This window comes from Hippocampus comes, unplaced genomic scaffold, assembly GCF_001891065.2.
Source record: "Hippocampus comes isolate QL1 unplaced genomic scaffold, H_comes_QL1_v1.1 scaffold68, whole genome shotgun sequence".
Lineage (NCBI taxonomy): Eukaryota > Metazoa > Chordata > Actinopteri > Syngnathiformes > Syngnathidae > Hippocampus > Hippocampus comes.
In genome coordinates this window covers 4914510-4936105 of record NW_017805625.1, presented here as the reverse complement: position 1 = coordinate 4936105, position 21596 = coordinate 4914510, and the positions used below count along the sequence as shown (strand labels likewise).

The window sequence follows — 21596 nt, the reverse complement described above, 5'->3', positions numbered from 1 at the left end:
CCACTCACATATTCTAACTATATGTGGCTTCCACTACATGTTCACACTGCATTTTCTTGACACTGCAGTGGTGCCTTGAGATGTGACCACGCCCATAACTCAACACACTCCTATCTTGAATCATTTTTCACTTCTGAAATGATCATGGTAATGTGTTTTAGTGGAAAGAAAATTTAAAATATCACTCAATATTTTACTTAAAAAAACATGTAAATCCAACATAAATGAATATAAAGAATCAAACAGCTGCTCCTTCTGGTGTGCACATTATGGCCACCAGGGGCAGTATAATTGTAACACAGATTTCGATGGCAGTGAAAAACTAATGAGTGCATTTTAATCTTTGTGTAATTATTGCCCGTTATCTTAATTAATGCTAACATAATGAGATATGCTGCAGATGAGAATGAGCATGGATGTTACTGTACATATAAACCAAACATGGAGCAGCAACACATACAGAACATGCAGCAATCCTCAATGGCCTACATTCTCTCTGCTCTGTAGGATGACTTAACTGAAGTAGTTTTTATGTATCGTTGAAATTAGGCTGCAACCACATCCAGTCAAGCAGTTTTTTTGCACAGACGCCTGGAACCCCACAACTCAAAGTCCGTCCAGTGTGTCTGGGCCACACATTGCACTTGGGTGTGAAGTCATTGTTTGTCATAATATCCACAGTCAGGGTTGCATGAAATAAAATGCACACATATGCAAAATCGTTTTGCAAACTACTGATCGATGGATCAGTCAGTCTTAGAAGCATAATGACAAAACGATCTTTCGTAATTGCAATCAGTGTGTTTGTTCCTGCTTGTGTTGTGAGAGTGCTTGCATAGGCAAGATTGATATTTTGTGAAAACATTGACCGTGGATGTGATAAACAATAACTTCTCCGCTATGTTGATTGGAAACTAATATCAGCTACTAATATTAGCTACAAATAGCAGCACCACAGAATCACTTGTATCAATTTTTTTTTAGATATTGGGGTGCATGCAGAGCAGCCAACGGCGGCGGATACTTGGCCACCACGTAGCTCCGCCCCCTGAGTAGCAACCAACAACATAATGCATCATTTTCGAAGAATTGTGAGTGGCTCTAGTTGAGTTCCCTGCCACCATACACCGCTCCAATCTCAAAGTTTTGCTCTCAAGGCAAAAGACAAAAAAAAAAATCATCTGAAATCTCACATCCGGGGCACCGTTGCATTGTATGTCTTCACTATGTAAGCCACACATGCTTCGCACCCTACATGCCCTTCACCTTCAGGTCGTCCATATAAATGTCTCCCCTACTTATCCTCCAGACCTGTCCTCACTATACGTCCTCAATAATCACTTCACTATATGTCCCCACACCATATCTTCTACATGAAGTGTCCTCTTGCGTGTCCTCCTCACAGCATGTCCTCCACACTTGAGTCCGTGCAGTCCAGCCTGAGGCTAAACATGAAAGTCAGTCTGGGAGAGGCGCTGATGACATAGTGGGCCAACAAGTGATTTAATTAATCGTGAAACCCACTGGGCTGTCTTCGGGCTTCCAGTGCAAGGAGATGATTGCCTCCCTGCGATGTTAAATATTAATCTCATGAGATCTCTGGCAGAGAAGGAGAAAGGAAACCGACGAGCGCATTTCAGACTGTCACATTTTTCGAGCTTTGTTTTTGGCAGGAGGGGGAGACGTGCGACCCCCGCGCGCACCTCGGCCAACTGGGACTGACCTCACATTGTCACGAGATGTGTCACAACGCGTTTGTGGAGCCCAAATTAAAAATGAGTATTCTCTAAAGAGACATTTTTTGCACAAATAGGAGGTGGAGTGGGGGGGGGTGGAAGGCGACTCCCAACTCGCAGAGCTTCTCTACTCGCATTCGGATGGTGTGTTCGGAGCTTTAAATGTTCCACCACAACCTAGTTCGCACTTAGAATGATGATCTCTCCACTGCATCAACCTTGCTGCCGGGCGCGCTCATCTGCAGTCCGGCTCGCATTTGTCTAAAAGATCAATTCGGCAGCTTGCGGAGTAACAGGTGCAATTTCCCAGTTTGCGCAATAAAACAGGTCAATTCCCAACTCTCGCGTTATTTATTTAAAAAGGCTCTTTCCCTCCCCTCGCTGTCGGATCATTAAGTGGGCGTCGATTGCGCTGCGAGTCGAGGGTGAAATGTGACTTCGGAGGCTGCAGGAGCTTGGGGCGGCTCTCGTATGCAGCACCACGGACAGCGGCACAACCAGGCGCGCCTTTTTCTCTTCCTCTCAACTTGGCCCGCCTTCCTCCTTTGCACCTTTTCATTCGCTCCGCACTTCCGAGAGCGATCCGGAGGATGTCCACCGCCTCAGCGCTGCTCGTCCTGTCCGCTAGAAGCTGAGGAAACGCGCACAGGTAAGAAAAAGTCTGATGGATACATGCCAATGTGTGGTTGGTTCTCTTTCCCGTTCTCTCTCTCGCTCCTTCGTTTTGTTGTTTCTGTTTTTTTTTTCTTAAGTTCTGCTGAGCACTAAAGTAGACTCTTAATGGTTGTGGGTGAAGCTTCTTGACATGCTCTCATGACGTACATAATACATACTGTATTATAGGACTGCAGAGATTGTGTTTTTATTTGCGGGTGCGTTCAACCACACACACGTAAAAAAAATCAAATTGTTCTTTTAAATAAGCTCTTTAGACAAATGTTTTTTTTTTAAACTTGGATTTTTAAAATAAATATTTGAATAGCAGGGAAAAGGCAAACAAATAAATGATATTTGTTGCTGCTCATGGCTGAGGAGTTAAAGTACTCATAAAATCATTACCGCCCCCCCTCCCCCACCTAATAAAATGGAACACAAGCACGGCAAAATGGTCTATCAGGTTTAAAGTGAACATATAGAGACGAGCCTGGAAATACCTGCAAGCAACGAATCGTTTTGTTTGAATCACCCATTAACAAATCCGTAAAGGAATGAAACCCAAAGGATTTGTGTGGGACGATGACGACTTGCGGGGAGAAGATGTTGCTTCTGGGGAACTGAATTATTTAAAAAAAGGTTGTGCGTTCCGCTGCCATCATGTGAAGCCCCCCCCCCCCACACCATTGTCACCTGTTACATTTGAAATGACGAGCAGAGTGTCTTGAATGCTCGCTAACATAAAAATACATCCTGTATTGTTTCTTTTGATTGACCACATAGTTTTGTTTGTTTGTTTGTTTTTGTAGCGGCTTCCATTTGGACTGCATGTATTTATTCGGGTTTTCTCTATATGCAATAGTAGTCAGTGAGCTCCACTTGATTGCACGTGTGTGTTTATTGCTCTCTTGCGCACCTGATGCCCACGCAACATCTGCTATGTAGTCAATAACAGATCCTCACGTCGATGTACAGGATTGTTCATGCTCTGTGCATTCTTTAAAAACAAATGAACTGAAAAAAAATATATGTATCTAATAATTGGGGTCCATACTTGCAGTGAGAAAATGCCGCCTGGAAAAAAAAAAACAAAAAAAACTAACACTTATAGGTGAGGTGTGAAGGTGCCGAAGGTTTCCGATGACGGACTTTCTTGTCTGTCTGCTTGTTTCAAAGTAGCGCGTGTGCTGACATTGAATGACTATCGCATTATGTGCGCGCGGGTTTTTCTGATAATGCGCTTCAGTCCGCTCTCCAATGTCAAATTTAACAGTGAGTGACAGCAGAACAAACTTGCAAGCATACCACCTCATGACCGACATTGTGATACTGTGTAGCAGGCTGAGGTTTTATTCCTATAAAGTACAGCTTAATATTACAGTACTGTCGGCCAACCAAACACTTATCACGGGTTCAAAATGAACACTACACTTTAATATAGTGGGGAAAAAAATGCTTAAATAACGATTCGATTCAAAATATGTTGCACAGTTCAATATAAATTGTCGCGAAACATGTTTGAAGCTATATATTTTTAAATTCTGCATGTTTTGAATAAATGAATATTGAATGCAGGCCGCACGGTGAGCGACTGGTTACAGTGTCCGCCTCACGGTGCAGAAGTGAAGGGTTCGATTCCGGGTCGGGCCTTCCTGTGTGGAGTTTGCATGTTCTTCCCGTACCTGTGTGGGTTTTCTCCGGGTACTCCGGTTTCCTCCCACATTCCAAAAACATGTATGGCAGGTTAATGGAGGACTCTAAATTGTCCCTCAGTGTGAATGTGAGCGCGAATGGTTGTTTGTCTCTGTGTGCCCTGCGATTGGCTGGCAACTGGTTCAGGGTGTCCCCCGCCTACTGCCTGAAGACAGCTAGGATAGGCTCCAGCAGGCCCTGCGACCCTTGTGAGTATAAACGGATTGGAAAATGGATGGAGGGATGAATAGTGAATGCCATTATTCTTTCCTGTACCACTAGGGAGAGCCCACGCACTCCTCGTGGTACATGAACCACATTTTGAGGATCATTGATAGACTATTGCGCTTGTCTGGAATTTGTCATAAAAGAGGAGGAAGTTGATGTCTTCTAGTCAAGTTGAAAGGTGAATCATGTTTTAAGTTTAGTAAGTCACATGATGCAAAACATATACACACAACTTCGTAGGAATAAATAAATAAATAAATAAACGAGACCACTCCGAAATGATCAGTTTAGGTCAACAAAAGCCATGCTAAAAAAATGTTCATTGAAAGAAACTGAGGTGGTTGATTTTCTGTTAACGTCTTTAAGATTGTGACTCAAGCAGAGCAAGCAGCATTAGCTTCAAATTCCATACTTGCCGTTGAACTCCTCTTATTTTCCTTTTATCTAACCCTTACAATGCTTTGAAATGATGGCGGGGGGGATGCATTTCCGGGGACAAAATGCACTGTACATAAACGTCTTGTATGTAACCAGATCCCATGCAGGAGCTCTATCGAAAACTTGGAGAAAAAAAAAACCTAACCAAAAAAAATAAATAAAAATGACGCTCACGTTTCATTGAGATGATCATAAAGGCATAATGATAACCCTCAGTCATGAGGTAACCATCATATTTTGGAAAGAGCTCACATTATGATCTGTCCCTTCAAACCTGTCAGATGGTATTGTGTTAAATTAACTAGATTGTACAGCTGTACCTAATGTTGTGGCCTGTTAGTTTTTGCTGCACCACGTCCGCCATATTTTGGGGTCGAGGAGCAAAAAGTGCAGTCATGAGTACAGGAAACTGGTCTTTTCATCTGATTCCCTTCTAAAATTATGACAATGAAGGGCAAAAATAAAATCCATCGAAATGAGCTTTTCCCACCACTCAATCACAGGGCACATACAGAAAAAATTGCCATTCACACTCACACAAAACAGACATGACGTTCCCACCACTCAATCACAGGGCACATACAGAAAAATTGCCATTCACATTCACACAAAACAGGCATGACATGAATTAGGGTTAGGTTTGGGTTGGAGGGGTTAGGGTTTAGTTCGGGTTAGCGGGGTTAGATTTAGGGTTAGGGGTCAGGGTCAGCGGTTAGGGTTTGGGTTAAAGTTTTGGGTTAGGCTTAGGTTCATGGATCAGGGTTAGGGTTAGGACCCCCATTGATGATTACGATTGCGTGATGGCCAATGCACCCCCCTGCCCCCTCCAAGAAGTCAATAAAAAGTGTGCGACCCTCAGAAACAAAAGTGCCATCCATCCATCACACAGTTGAGACCAGTGCTGCTTCTTGCAGCTACGATCTGTGCGAGACACGGCCAGAGGATGAATGTTTGATGAGGAAGGTGGAATGGGGCTCCTGGGAGGTGAAGGAGGATGAGGAAATTTGCAAAGGACCCCCCCACACACACACACACACACACACACACACACTTTTTCTAGGTGGAGAATGAATGCTGGCGGTGTGAGTTTGAAAGCAAGGACAGGTGTGAAGGATGGGTCCACTTGACTTGGTATAATGTGGCTACCATGGCGACCGGGTGGAGACGTATGATGACACAGTTTACTTCAAGCCCCTCGTTGCTAATTGTGTCCTTGGCCTTATTGCAAAAGGTCGCATGCTTTATTTCTGGGAGGCGCTTCCTGGTTTTGAACCCAATGGCTGCAGGCGGCATGGAATCAACCTGGCGTCTCAAAGGTGATTTCTGCAGTTCGCACATTCTAGAGAAGACGCGAGATGATGACAGCCACCTTGAAAAGTTCAAGATGTTAACTTCTCTCACGGAGAGTGACAAATGCTGAAGTGATTTTGTTTTCTATCCGGTGTGCAATGACTAAATAACTTGGATTCATATAGTGACTTTCAAGGAAAGCAAGGAAGTTGAACAGTATCTCAAGGGGAAATGATATATACAATATTTGGAATAAGAGCGTCATTTGGCGTGAATTCGTTGACCTAGTTTGAGTCCACAAGCAAACATAGAAATTTTCAATGATGGCAAGTGTTTCAACCTCATGTCTACTGTGTGGCATTTTGCTCGTGCGTAATGTCGGCAACAGCAGCGGGTTGTTCATCTGCCCTTTCTACTAACAAGTTCCACTCACCCACCCGCCCACTCAAGACCTTTAAGTCTTCTGTCTCTATGCACACAATGTGTTTTTCTGGAGGTCGTCGTGTTTTTTTTTTTTTTTTAACTTTTTTACATCTTTCTCAAACCCTTACCACAATTTTCTTTCTCTCATTTTTCAACTCACTTCTGCTCCTTTGTTTCTGTACTGCTTTTCTCGTGCCCACCCCCCCTTTTTTTTTTTTGCCATTCCTTCACACAGTCTGGCTTGAAGTGTGGAATTGGCTGCTGGGATTTATGCTCCTGAATTAAAAAAAAGGCCATCTGCTGAAGAAAGTAGAGACGGTCACACAGGAGCAGAAAAGGGGAGGCAATAATCCTTGGTTGGATATTACATCTTAAATGTATATGGGCACCAGCGTCTTGTGTTTTATTGGACTCATAACCTTGTAAAAGTAACAATGAACAGCTGGCTTGGTGTCCGTAACTGAGTAGGGCTTAGTAGAAATCGAGTAGAAATTCATTACAAAAAAAAAATCATTTTTATGCATGTCGTGGAAATGCAAAATATAGTCGGTTCATGACCGAACAATGAGACAACTAAACATTCCAATAAATGAAACATGACATGCTGCTTGCGATGTTTGTTGAGGTGCAATGAGGTGATTTATTTATTTATTTTTAATGAATAAATTGTTCAGCTGGCGTTAAAAATGTTACCTGTGCGTTAGGGCAGGCACAGTAGCTCAAGAAAGAAAGAAAAATGTCTTCAGAATGTGCTTATATTTTCTGCGACTGTATGTTAGATCAATATTCATCGCATGAATCCCATACGTTGGATATACACACATCTGCCAACTGACCCTCGCTCACATGCCACCTTGCCGCAACAGAAAATTGTCATTTTGAACCACAAACAACATGTCGGGGAATAAGCACATTTCTCTCACAGCTGTCGCTTTCTGATTCCATTTCCATTTCATTTCTGACTAGTTTTCTGAAGCTGAGCCATGATTGGTTGTTCACTGAGCCCTGAGCAACTGTGATGTCATTTTCAGTCGACAGCAAGTGGCAAAATGGCCGTCCCTTGTCATGTGGACAAAAATGGGTGGATTTGAATGGATTTTACTTATTCCACACACGCAATATTAATCAGAATGCCATGTTTTGACTAGACTTTTCGACAAGAAAAAAAAAATTGAGGGTTAACTTCCCCTTTAACCCTTTCAGGCTTCTCATGTTATCAGGTTACAGGACGCCTGAAAGGGTTAAACGGACAATCTTCCCAAAATGTATTTCAGGAAAGAAACCATTCCTTGAAAGAACGCCAAGAGAAATAAACCAGAAGAGCACCGAAGTAGGAGGGCACAAAAACAGCAAGGAGAAAGAGAATCTACCGCTGAGCTTGAAGGCCTCCTGGGGTGCGGACATTTGGGAAAGAGGCTGCAAATGTGACAGCCACAAATCCTTTTTGTCACCATTGTTTCTTGAGTCTTTGTGCTGTCTTACAATATCCCCTTTAGTATATTAAAAAAGAACATTTTTGTCAACATCCTCCCAATAATTTAGTTTGACTGCCCATGTGTCTAACGAGGCAAAGCGTCAGACTTCGGCGAGCTGCAGTGCGCATTCTGCACTCCAAACATTAAAGAATGTTCTTGTCTAACAACGTTCGCACTCCCGGCCGCTGGTGCTTTTGTATTCGAGGGAAGGAGAAGTGACTTGACCCATTTACGCCGTGAACTTCCACTTGTTGACAAACTGCTGAGGGAGCGAATGAAAAGTCTGACGTCCGCACGCTGTGTCTAATGCAACACGCCACCTCTCATTTCTCATTAAAAGTACCACGCCAGCCGCCAGGCAAGAAGCATGACGCTTGTCTTCGCTGTCGGTTGGCGTTTTCCATTCGACTCAGTCGAATAGAGAGCGTATGAACGCTGACTGAAGAGAAGTGAGTTGGTAAATGAACGCTGACTGAAGAGAAGTGAGTTGGTAACCTGTCATTTGTTGAGTGTAACTCATGAATAGTAGCATTCATAACCAAGGTAACACCAGCATAGGGCGAATGACATTGACATGCAGTTGCCTTGCATCACTTTTTTTTATGATATCGTAACCAAGCAACCACGCCGAAAGGACTTGGGAAGCAGAACCGGTGACAGGGAAGAATATTATATACATCAGTGCTTTCCAAAAGATTAAAAATAAAAATGAGATGGCGATAGTTTTCGCCATTCCGTTAATGACGAGAATCCGTGAGTGGAGTCGGGGCCAGTTGACTCAACACATGCTTGCCGGTTCACCCCCCCAGAGGACCGAGCACCATGCATGGCCAGACACACCAACTTGTTCTTGGTCCGCATTCCACTTCGCCGCTTCACCCTCTCCGTCTCCGTTTCCATGGAAACAACGAGCAGGGGAAGGAGAGGGATGGAGGAAGAAGAGGAAAAACAGAGGAAACCCCAAAAGAATCCTGTCTGCAGTCTTGACTCCTGTTGAGAGTTTTTATTTTGTTTTAATGGGCAGCCGGCTTTTTTTTTTTTTTTTTTTTTTGCAACGCCATTCTCACTGATTCCTTCACATCCCTCTTTTTAGCATCTATGATCCGACTTCAGCGAGTGAATTATTTGCATGTCTGTCAAGTTGATTTGCCGAGACGCTGGATATGATACAAATCCTTTTGGCTCAACGATTTACTCTGCGAATAACTTTACCCACAGTCAACCTGCTGCTTAATTAAGCCGCTGGGATTCCTGGCAACTGACACAAAAAAGCAGAGACCAAGAACAATAACCCTTCGCCTCTGCAGTGTATTAACAGGATCTGCTTTAGCTCCGCATACAACGCTGACGCATTAAACCTTGAAATAGTACATCCAGCCATGTTCAGTCCGAGGAGATGTCTTTTAAAAATCTGCACTCTGCTAAAATTCACCGCTCTGATTTCCGTATAACGGCACAAACGGGGACTGAGCTGTAGGCACTTTAAACTTGTTGCGCATAGACTTTTTTTTTTTTTTTTTTTTTTGCATTGCAGGGGAAATAAATACTGCAGTTAGTGTGGCGGTTATCATGCAGTCCTTAGTGGACTAGAGGGACATCTTTGTGGGTTGTTAAGGATCTTTAGTGCTCATTAATGTCTCCACCAAGGTAGTAGTTTTTTTTTTTTTTGAGAATGTTGGCTTATCTACATAAAAACTTGTGATGCACTATCAAAAACAGCTTACAGCCTGATTGGAAGAACCCCTCAATATAAAATAAATCAATATAAAAAATAATGGCGTTACTGGTACTTTTTTTTTCCCCCAGCTACTGCATACATTTTTCTTTCTTTCGACCGTATCATTGCTCACGCAATGGAGCACCGGGGTCCCCGCGGCCGCAATAAGACAAAGGAATTGTTGTGTGGCATCTAAGACTAGGAGTGACTTTCTCTCTGTTTGATCTTGCAGGCTGTAATCTCCAAAAAGCACAGAAGAGGAGGCCCGGCTAGAGGATCACACTGATGCTTTCAATGGCTTCTGTCAGAATAAAAACACCGCTGCTGTGAGATCTGCTGCTGCTGTGCCTCACTGTGTTTTTCTTTAGAGGCGGCAACATCCAAAACTGATCAGACGCTGACCTAAAAAATAAAATAAAATAAAATAAAAAATACAGTTAGGAGGAGGACCTTGCTCTGCCCAGGGATATGTCATTGGGGAACTCCCCATTGCCGGGGGTGCGCCCTGTGCCCCGACCCCTCTGGCTGTCCCGCATTCTCCTCCTGCTTATAAGCGTGACTCTCTTTGCCAAGGCTCCCCGGGGTTTGCCTGTGGTCGGTTACAACACGGACTCCAAAAAGGAGATCACCCTGGAAGGAGATCTGATGATCGGCGGTCTCTTCCCCGTGCACCAGAAAGGCGAGGCCACAGAGGATTGCGGGAAGATCAACGCTCAGCGAGGAATCCAACGACTGGAGGCCATGCTGCTCGCTCTCGATGAAATCAACAGGGATGAGCGCATCTTGCCCGGGATTCGTTTAGGAGCTCATATACTGGACACGTGCTCCAAGGACACTTACGCTCTGGAGCAGTCTCTTGAGTTTGTCAGGGCTTCTCTCACCAAAGTGGACGACAGTGAGTACACGTGCCCCGATGGATCCTACGCCATCCATGATGAAGTCCCCTTGGCCATCTCTGGAGTTATTGGGGGATCTTACAGCGATGTTTCTATTCAGGTATGTACCGGTGAACAGGCACGTACACACTTAGATGTCACAGGCACTTGAGTATTGATCGACGAGGCACAACCAGGATTGGGTCTGTCTGCCAAAGGCACTAAATTCTTAATTTTGTGTACAAGTGGTCAAGGCAAAAAGAGGAATTCAGCACGTGCAATTCATCAAAGCAGAGACGAATTACGATGGCTGATTTTGCGTGTTTAAGTAACATATATGTACTTAGGTGTCACTTCCTAAATATTCTTTTTGTTGTAGTTGCATGCTGCTGTCAAACTATTGTGGCTCAAAACACCGGAAGACAAATTCCTTGAGTGTTTACATATTGCCTACGCGTCAACCTTATCGTGATCCGCACTCAAAGTTTTGCCGCGACAGGCTATTGTAGTCGTCCCCAACCCCCGGTCCATCGGTCATTTGGTACCAGGCCGCACAGAAAGAATAGACAACTTACATGACTTCCGTATTATTCATTTTGGAATCTCAAAGATGCTTTAGTTTGAAAATTTACCGGATTCTCCGTTACATCCGTCTTGACGTAGGTCACGTGAGAGGTTACCGCTAAAACGGAACACGGTTGCTAGCAAAATGAGTAAAAAAACAAACGTCTTTGGAAAGTTCCTTTGGGAAGGGAAAAGGCCCAGCCAGGAGACAGAAGAGGAGCCTACGACTTCCAATAAAAAGAAGGCTACATTTAATAGACAATATCCGAAGTCCTACTTAAAATCCGGATTTGTCTCAACGGGAGATTCCCATGCACCAAGCCCACTCTGCATAATACGAGACGATGGTGAGTCGTATTTTTCATGTACTTTGTATCTTATTTTGAAAGCACGTTTAAACCTTACCATAGTGACCAGAGAGTTTTGCGGCCAGATAGGTTGTCCCTCGTGTCATGTTTCGTGTTTATTATTATGTTTCGAAAATACCACAGTTTTCATGTAGATTATATCAGATTATTTTGTTATATTTGTAAATCGAGGGGTTCGTAGTTTTGTAGTGGTGGATAGCTTTACTTTAAAAATGGGCAAAAGGAGAGATGGAATCCTTTGAAGGCAGTTTTTTTATTTTTCCAACGTCTGCACCTCCGAACGAACGAACAAGAACACACCTCCTTCCCGGAAACAACAAACACTTCCTGGTTTCCTTAACCAATCATATAATATCAACATAAACTTGTTTAAGCAATTATTAAAGGGAATATAACCTAGTTAACTGTAACACAAAAGAACACAATGCTCAAATATAAAATGAAAATAATTATTAATTTAACATAAACTTACATATTTATGTGTCACACCTTCAAGGCCTGTCCCTGGAAATATTGAAATACACATTGAAATTTTGAAATACTGAAATACAGGTCCCTGGGGCAAAAAAAGTTTGGGGACCGCTGGGTTATAGCGATAGCGAAATATGATGCACGGATGATCAACATGTAATCAGTTGGCGCAACCCTCAAATGGCGTCCAACTGTTCCCAGCGGCTCTCTCGAGATACACCGAATAAAAGAGACCGCGATGGATGATCCCAACAGTGCCTATTCGGACTAAAATTACACCTCGCGAGATGTTAACACGGGGTTGGTAATGACGATCGCTTTCACTGGGAGGATCTGTTTACCTGCTTAGCTGATCTGATTTGGAGCATGGCTTTTTTTCCCCCCTTTCCCGGTAATTCACACTTGAGCAGAAGCGCTGTCAGAGTCTGACGCGCTGCAGATGTTGTGCGCAGATTTGGCTGACAGGATGACTTGTGACGGGCAGATTTCCTCTCAGAGGCGGCGGCGCCCCGCTCGGCTCCCTCCGCGCTGATGTGATGAAAGCTCTGCTAATTGGGTCTTGAGTCTTGAGCGCTAACATGGATGTAATCTCGGCTCATTGTGAGAAAGGGACGGCGTTTCACGTGGAAGCTTGCTGTCGAAATAGCCAAAAATACTGTCAAGCCGCCTCGGAGCGTCAAAACTTCGAGTGGTCCACCCGGCAAGCGGAGGACCACGTCCGCTGCCTCAGCTGATGATGTCGGCTTCACTTTACTTGAAAGAATATTGCATTCAAATAACACACTCGCAGAATTATTTTCATTGTTCGACATAAACTTACACATTGTTGCTGTTATTTGAATGCTGCTTACAAAATGTTCAACCCTGTCGTGATATTTACATATTTCTCATGTATTTGTGCACAAACTTGTGTATCGGTGGAGACAATGTAAGAAAAAAAAAATGCCGGGGGGCTTCTAGATTTTTGCTCTACGGGCTCAGTTGCACACTGTTCTGTTGCTTTGATTTGATACAATTTAAAGAGCTCAAGCGACTATCTTCTGTGTTGATCTATCCAGCCCACGGTGGAGAAGGCAAATTGGATTTCGGCAGGGTGTGGCCTACTGAACCATGGCCCAAAAAACCAAAACCGAACTGCACCATTTGGTGGAAATGTGGCCATGTGCAGTTGGACGGTTTTGAAGAGACACCAGCTGTTGTGTTTTTTTCCTGAGGGGGACAAAAAAAGAAGGCGTCTTAATTGGGTTGAGGCATTTGTTTGTTCGAACAAACAATGTATCAAGTGACTGATTGAGGCACCGTGAATGAGGAGCATACACAGTATGTTTGTGTGGCGTCGACATACATGCCTACCCAACCATGACATTTCCTTGGATGATTTTTTTTTCCCTCGTGCTCATGGATGACCTGACTTCAGTGGTCAAAAGTCAGCAAATTGCAGTTAGTTATGGTTTGTTGACAGCGGAGGCCAGCACAACACGTGAGCTCAGATGTAGAATTTATTAACCATATTTGTCACTGTCAAGCCACATCTGTACATCAGCCATCAATGATTTCCTCAAACAGCCACATAAGCTCCTCTGAGCTATCCTTTTTTTACAACACGTGAGCTCAGATGTAGAATTTATTAACCATATTTGTCACTGTCAAGCCACATCTGTACATCAGCCATCAATTATTTCCTCAAATAGCCACGTAAGTTCCTCTGAGCTATCCTTTTTTTTTGTTTGTTTGTTTTCTTTTAAAACAGCTGTGGAACAAATATTTTGAAAACAAACGGATAACCTAATGGTGGAGCAAAGTCATGCATTCTACAGATATTAAGCTCCTGGGAAATGATGTAGGGAGAGTTTCCAGAGCATCTATAAATGGATTCCCGATGTAAACGACAGTTTGGAAATCCGGGATTTGATGAACGAGGTGTAATTTTAGTGAGACCCTGTACCTGGGGGGTCCTTAGAGAAGGCCCTTGTCTTGGTGTAATATATGGATGTACTATTATGAGCCTGAGGTCTGCCTGAGCTTCCAGTGAATCTTCCTGAGGTGCACCACAGGACACCGTTGCCTTTCTCGCCATGGATGTCCCTCTTTAGTCGAGGTGTAATTTTAGTGAGACCCTGTACCTGGGGGTCCTTAGAGAAGGCCCTTGTCTAGGTGTAATATATGGATGTACTATTATGAGCGTGAGGTCTGCCTGAGCTTCCAGTGAATCTTTCTGAGGTGCACCACAGGACACCGTTGCCTTTCCCGCCATGGATGTCCCTCTTTAGCTTAGCAAAGTTGAATCAGTCTTTTTTTTTTTCCCCCCTTCCCTGGTCTCGCAACTTCATTAGTTTTCTTTAGTTTATAAAATGTCTGAAGACATTAGTGAATGAAATGTGGCCTTTGAAAAAGAAATACAGTGGAGAGTCATTCCGAAAAAACTGCTGAGCTGGAGCCCCTTGTATTTATAACGCGACATTAGGACGAGACAATAAAAAAAACCTAAAGTAAATAGCAAGTAGTTAACTTTACATTCAATAACAGCGGCAAGAGCACAGGGAGCCTGTCTCGAGGACATTTTTTTTTCTTTTTTGAGAAGTGGCAGCCAAAACCTATCCATCTATTTTTTTTTTTTACGTACCGCTCTACCTGTTGAGGCTCCTGGGCACAGCGCCAAATGTATGCTGCAGGAGCCGGGATTGTTAGCGCCTGGGGTGTTTTGACGAATATTTGTGCCCTCTAACCGTTTCACCTGGAGCGCTTTCTGTCCACTCTTTTTCAAAATAAAATATGTAATTTTATTGATTGATTTTTTTATTTTTTTATTTCAACCTTAAAAGACCCCTGCGTAGCAAACTTTGACTTTTTTTCCACATGTTTGAGGATAATTGCTGAAAACATGTCTCACTTGTGGAGATACAGTGTTAAACTGTTTTGTGTAGTTTCGTTTTTTTTCCACAGTTTGAGTTTTCCTGATTTTTAGGGTGTGGCTAAGATGGGCCCACTAAATCAGGACTGAGCGCTTTTGCTCGCATCTCCAGTGCGATTGCGAGTTTAACTCCGTCATAATTACCTGGCTCATTTCTACCAATACAGCGTGCTTTTTGCGAGCTAGCCATCTCGAGACACTTATTTTCACTTTACAGGGACTTTGAAGGCGACCATAGCTCTTGCCCTGCTCACAGGGGAAGATTGCTTGCTTGCCAAAGATTTCGGCCATCTTGAATTTACAACGTGTTTATCGCCGGGCAACTGTGAATGGGCCATTGAGTTGGAATTGGGCCAATACCATCTGAAAGGCAGCCACGCTGACATTAATGAGCACCAAGTACTCAAGATGTCAACATAAAAAGCGACTGGCAAATGTTGGGCTGCATAGTGTTGTTGGAATGTGTTATGGAAGCACTGCAGATCGTACAGTGTATACGACGGGCCCGGATTACTAATCTGGACATATTTAGCATTGAATATACTAAATTTGTTATTAAGGGTGTCATTAAATTGCAACAATTTAATATGACAAGTCACAAGATTTTAATACGAGAAACTACACGATGGTAACTCCAAATATTACATCCCGTCGTTACAAAATAACACAGCGGTCCCCAACCTTTTTTTGCCTCACAGACCGGTTTAATATCAGCCAATATTTTCAGGGACCGGCCTTTAAGGTGTGACGGATCAATACAACAAAATAATATGATTTGACCTGCAGGAAAACTGTGGTATTTTTGTAACATAATTATAAACACGAATCATGACATGAGGAACGTCCTATCTAGCCGGAACGCTCTGTGGTCGCTATGGTAACGTTGAAACGTGCCTTCAAAATAAGATAGAAGAGTGTCCAAAACATGCGACTATGGTAACGTTGAAACGTGCCTTCAAAATAAGATAAAATAGAAGCGTGTCCAAAACATGCGGCTGCAAATCCATTGATACAACCACAAAGTCAATCATCGAATTGCGGCCAGTCCGACTATATCCAGTCTGAACTTCTCTGCTCGGAACAGCTCAGGCTCCGCCTCCTTCCCTGCAAGAGAGGTGACGTTCCACGTCCCTACAGCTGGCTTTTGGAGCCGTTGATCGGACCGCCCAGCTCGCATTGCACCCGACCCCTTTGGCCCCTCCCATAGGTGGTGAGCCCACGGGAAGAGAGAATCCGGTCATTTTTCAAAATAAAACATCTTTCAGCTTCCGAAATAAATAAAACGGAAGTCATGTAAGTTGTTTATTCTTTCCGTGCGGCCCGGTACCAAATGACCCACGGACCGGTACCGGTTCGCGGCCCGGGGGTTGGGGGCCACTGAAATAACACATTAAAACAGCCGTACAGTCGCGAGTGTTAATTGTAATGGCAAAAAAATCAAGTGTACTGCAATTTAAGTGAGAGTATTTACGCCTAAGTCCGACTATATCCAGTCTGAACTTCTCTGCTCGGCACAGCTCGGGCTCCTTCCCTGCAAGAGAGGTGACGTTCCACGTCCCTACAGCTGGCTTTTGGAGCCGTTGATCGGACCGCCCAGCTCGCATTGCACCCGACCCCTTTGGCCCCTCCCATAGGTGGTGAGCCCATGGGAAGAGAGAATCCGGTAATTTTTCAAAATAAAACATCTTTCAGCTTCTGAAATAAATAAAACGGAAGTTATGTAAGTTGTTTATTCTTTCCGTGCGGCCCGGTACCAAATGACCCACGGACCGGTACCGGTTCGCGGCCCGGGGGTTGGGGACCTGTGAAATAACACATTAAAACAGCCGTACAGTCACAAGTGTTACTTGTAATGGCAAAAAAATACGTTGGGAAAGTTTTTCCTTTGTCAAAATCAAGTGTACTGTAATTTAAGTGAGAGTGTTTACGCCTCAGGATCAAGCAGCTCTAAAGCAATTTGACTATTATTTAAAAGAGCCTGATCACCATGGAGACACGGTGGGAGCGCGCTATACTGACAGGTGGCGCTGGCTGCGGGCCTCGCCGCGCCGCTGTTACATGAGCACAGACGGAATTACGTGTGGAGCCGAAGTTCTGTGACACTCTCGCAAGCAAGTTCCTGTCTTTCCCCCATCCGCGGTTGCAGCCAGGCTGTCTGGCTCTTTGGCGGAGATGCACATGGAGGATGTTGAGGTATCAAATGAGAATCCTGTTTCACAGAAACAGAGTGATGGCCAGACGTGTAGCTTGTGCTTTTTTTTTTTTTTTTCAATAAGTCTGTGAGGCCATCTGGACTCTTTTAATGACTCTCCTATGAAAATCCTCTCCTGTGTTTAAAGAGCAGGTGTGAAGCTTGAAGTACTCAGCTGGTTGTTTGCATACTGATATTGCATGCAAAAACATCAATAAATTACAAAAGAAAAAAACTCTTTCATCTCTCAAGATGTCCAACAGTGTCAGTATTTCATCAGCGTTTTCCTCATTTAGGGCTCTGCGTCCAAAAGGCGTGGGCTAATCAGAAGTATTTCATATTTCAATCCAGGAACATTAGCCTCAAGCCTGTCTTTTGATTTCTATACGCTAAAGCGAATCCACTCTCGATTTTTCTTTACCCTTTAGTGATCTGTGATGCGAAGTATGACTCACTGGCAAGGAAGGGTGTCCCTGGGCAAAAAATTTATAATCACCAGGGTAAATTTGAAGAACACTTTTGGAATGCCAAACACTTAAATATTCATTAATAATGAATTTTTGTTTGCTGGTAAAGGTCAGTTCAACTGAATTTTTTAAAAATGGTCAGATGGCGGCTACATCCTTAATTGTTATTTATTTATTTATTTATTTTATAGCATAGGTCGTGATCGTGTCGTGGTTAGTACCCTACGTTGTGGCCGCAGCAATCGTGGTTCGAATCCTGGTCACGGCATGTGCGAAGACTTGTGGTGGCTCGGTGGTCCAGCGGTTAGCGCATCGACCTCACAGTGCAGAGCTTGTGTGTTCGATCCCGGCTCTGGCCTTCCTGGGTGGAGTTTGCATGTTTTCCCAGGCCTGCGTGGGTTTTCTCCGGGTACTCCGGTTTCCTCCCACATTCCAAAAACATGCATGGCAGGCTGATTGAACACTCAAAGGTGTCCCGAGGTGTGTGTGAGTGTGAGCGCGGATGGTTGTTCGTCTCTGTGTGCCCTGCGATTGGCCGGCAACCAGTTCAAGGTGTCCCCGCCTAATACCCGAAGACGGCTGGGATAGCCTCCAGCACCCCCCGTGACTCTTGTGAGGATAAAGCGGATCAGAAAATGGGTTGTTTTTAGCATGGGCCAAAGTATCTAATAGTTTTTGACCAATGAGACTTGAGAGGACCCCACAAGAACACACATTGAAATTAAAAGTTAGGTCAATAAGCCAAAGACAAAGTTGCTGATGCCACCGCACTTCATGACATTTTCAGCCCAAACTATGCGATGTGTGCGCGTGTGTGAGTGTGTGTGTTGTGTTTGTGCCGATTTATGAGCTGAGTGTCTTTTCATCCGTGCACAAACAGCCCTTTTTATAGAATCGCCTTCATGTGCAGGTTGACATGAATGCCAATCTCATGGCATACATAAGTCATGCCAGGTATTTCTAAGCCAAAGACAAAGTTGCTGATGCCACCGCACTTAATGACATTTTCAGCCCAAACTATGCGATGTGTGCGTGTGTGTTGTGTTTGTGCCGATTTATGAGCTGAGTGTCTTTTCATCCGTGCACAAATAGCCCTTTTTATAGAGTCGCCTTCATGTGCAGGTCGACATGAATGCCAATCTCATGGCATACATAAATCATGCCAGGTATTTAAACACAGAGACACACATGACAGAACTAAGACCAACAAAGAACAACACTGATAAAATGTATCACTAAAGCCACACGGTGAAAAATTCATCATTCATGGTGGAAAGTAAAGAATGTGCTTGTGAAATCATAAATAATTCAAATACGATTGGATTATTCAGCAGCTTGGCAGAACTGTCTATTTGTGCCGTTGCAAGACATACATTCATCTCAGCTCCTCGGTGACTTCTTCTAGACATCATATGTGAAGAACGATCAAAACTCTAAAACCTGAAAAGTCACGTTTGTGACTGACAGGGAGCGCGCCCCGAACTTTGGTCTCATCATGTGACTCGCTTTCCATGCGTCAGATCAGACTCGCTGACCTTGTGAATTGAATGGAAGCGCTCAATGTGTGTTGAGCTTTGAATGCCTGCGACATTCCGTGAGGGATGTGAAAGACGACGGCAGCGTGCAGTCGACGAGATGCCCTTCGTCTGGCAGGATCTAATCAAAAACATTCCTCGTTTTGTGGATCTCGCAGGTCGTAACTACCAGGCAACGCTCACAAAAATAAACAAATGGCGACTGGCATGTTGTCCCCGTTGGAATGTGTGTTTCAGAACGCGCCATTGGATCACATACTGCAAAGTACACCGTTTACGATATGCAGGGGGAAGATGTATGCAGATAAGCGAAGCTGCTGCATCTTCCGCTCGGGTCTTCTGGGAGGCTCAGATGGGATTTTCATCTCGGAAAAGATCATCACAATATGACAGGAACTATTCTCTGTTTTCCGCTTCTTTTATACCGCAAAGCCTCGAAAAGAGTTGTATTGCTGTGAGAACAGAATCCATAACCTCTTTACTGTCAACTGCTTGTATAGGCGTTGACGTGATTATATTAGCATTGATTTGAGTTTCACGTGCCACGCAAGCAAGTTTGGTATATATGCTAGAGCTTATTTTAAATCAACAGCGTTTTCAGAATGTGACACGGGATAGAGAAGAATGTTGTGAACAAGCGCGCCCCGAACTTTGGTCTCATCATCTGACTCGCTTTGCATGCGTCAGATCAGGGTCGCTGACCTTGTGAATTGAATGGAAGCGCTCAATGTGTGTTGAGCTTTGAATGCCTGCGACATTCCGTGAGGGATGTGAAAGACGACGGCAGCGTGCAGTCGACGAGATGCCCTTCGTCTGGCAGGATCTAATCAAAAACATTCCTCGTTTTGTGGATCTCGCAGGTCGTAACTACCAGGCAACGCTCACAAAAATAAACAAATGGCGACTGGCATGTTGTCCCCGTTGGAATGTGTGTTTCAGAATGCGCCATTGGATCACATACTGTAAAGTACGCCGTTTACGGTATGCAGGGGGGAGATGTATGCAGATAAGCGAAGCTGCTGCATCTTCCGCTCGGGTCTTCTGGGAGGCTCAGATGGGATTTTCATCTCGGAAAAGATCATCACAATATGACAGGAACTATTCTCTGTTTTCCGCTTCTTTTATACCGCAAAGCCTCGAAAAGAGTTGTATTGCTGTGAGAACAGAATCCATAACCTCTTTACTGTCAACTGCTTGTATAGGCGTTGACGTGATTATATTAGCATTGATTTGAGTTTCACGTGCCACGCAAGCAAGTTTGGTATATATGCTAGAGCTTATTTTAAATCAACAATGTTTTCAAAATGTGACACGAGATAGAGAAGAATATTGTGAACAACCCTGGCAAATTTGAATGATCGCCAAGTGTGTCAAATGAGGCTTAAAAAAAATGGTGAAAAATCAAGCAGTTCTCACTGCTCTCAAACACTGTGGGCATGTCCTCTAAATGAGCCGCAATAATTGAGCACAACCTTGGATAAATGTGAGCCAGTCTGCTCAAAATGCACAGCCAGCAAATGAATGGGTTAAGAAAACAACCCGGCATTTTTTTTTTAATTGGAACCAAGAAGGTGGAATACACCCCGATTGGTTGCCAGTCAAGCACAGGCTAAAGAAAGAGACAGACGGCCATTCACAGTTACTCACTCGCTGAGCAATGACTAAACGCAAACACTAACTGTGATCCCAACCCAACCCTTTTGTAGAACTGATGAACAATCTCATTTTACTAACGTGAATTCAAATCTATCCAAAACTTTCCTTGACTTCCCTGCAGGAGCCCTCTCAGCCTTCCGACTGCCTTTGTGCTAACAAACCAACGGAAGCCTAAATGTGTCCACACACACCACAGAGGAAGTGAGGGGAAAAAAAAATGTCCATCCCAGCAAATTACGGACAGTTAATCATTTATTTAAAATCCCTCACAGTTCAGTCAGCATCTGATTAATGAAACATCCTCGAGGAAAAAAAATGAAGAGGCTGTAAATTATCGATAAAGTCTTCCGACAAGGCAACTCCAGCCGTTTGGTTACTCGTTGCTACATTAATTTAACAAAAATTCCTGTGCAATTTTTCATGACTTTATAGGTGGATTTTGGCTTAATTGTGTGTACGTGTGTGTGTGTGCACTACAGGTCAGAGTTTGTCGAGAACAAGCGCACTGCTGCCAACCTGCTTTGCCACCCGTTGAGAAATACGGCTAAAGCTGTTGAAAGAAAATTACCATTTTCTGCGGAAATGTAGCGCACTGCTGCCAACCTGCTTTGCCACCCGTTGAAAGAAAATTACCATTTTCTGCGGAAATGGCATGATTAGGCCTTTACGCATTCTTCAGCTGGCCTGGCTCCTTCACCTCTTTTATGAAATGTGCACTCGTGCGTTTCGGCAATCTATATTTTCATTTCAGTTGAAACATCTCGGGTGAGACAGAAATAGCCATAAATTGGTTATGATAATGACGGGCGGCAAGAGGAAAATCTGACTCCTGGAGTTTACGTCATTTTGTGTGTGTGTGTGTGTGTGTGCGTGTGCGTGTGCGTGTGCGTGTGCGTGTGCGTGTG

At 43.9% G+C, this 21596-nt stretch overlaps 1 protein-coding gene across 2 annotated transcripts in view; it reads left to right on the top strand.

Annotated features, from left to right (window-relative positions):
* The first annotated feature begins 641 nt into the window (after positions 1-641).
* grm2a (glutamate receptor, metabotropic 2a) overlaps positions 642-21596 on the top strand; it is a 28777-nt gene continuing 7822 nt past the window's right edge. Inside the window, exons 1-2 of one of the 2 annotated variants that reach the window (XM_019880950.1) lie at positions 642-2385; positions 9886-10649. In XM_019880950.1, the coding sequence (XP_019736509.1) occupies positions 10122-10649 (528 nt within the window). In that variant the 5' untranslated portion in view covers positions 642-2385; positions 9886-10121. Of the gene's footprint in view, positions 2386-9885; positions 10650-21596 lie in introns of those variants that run through there. The other variant, XM_019880951.1, reaches the window with a different exon arrangement.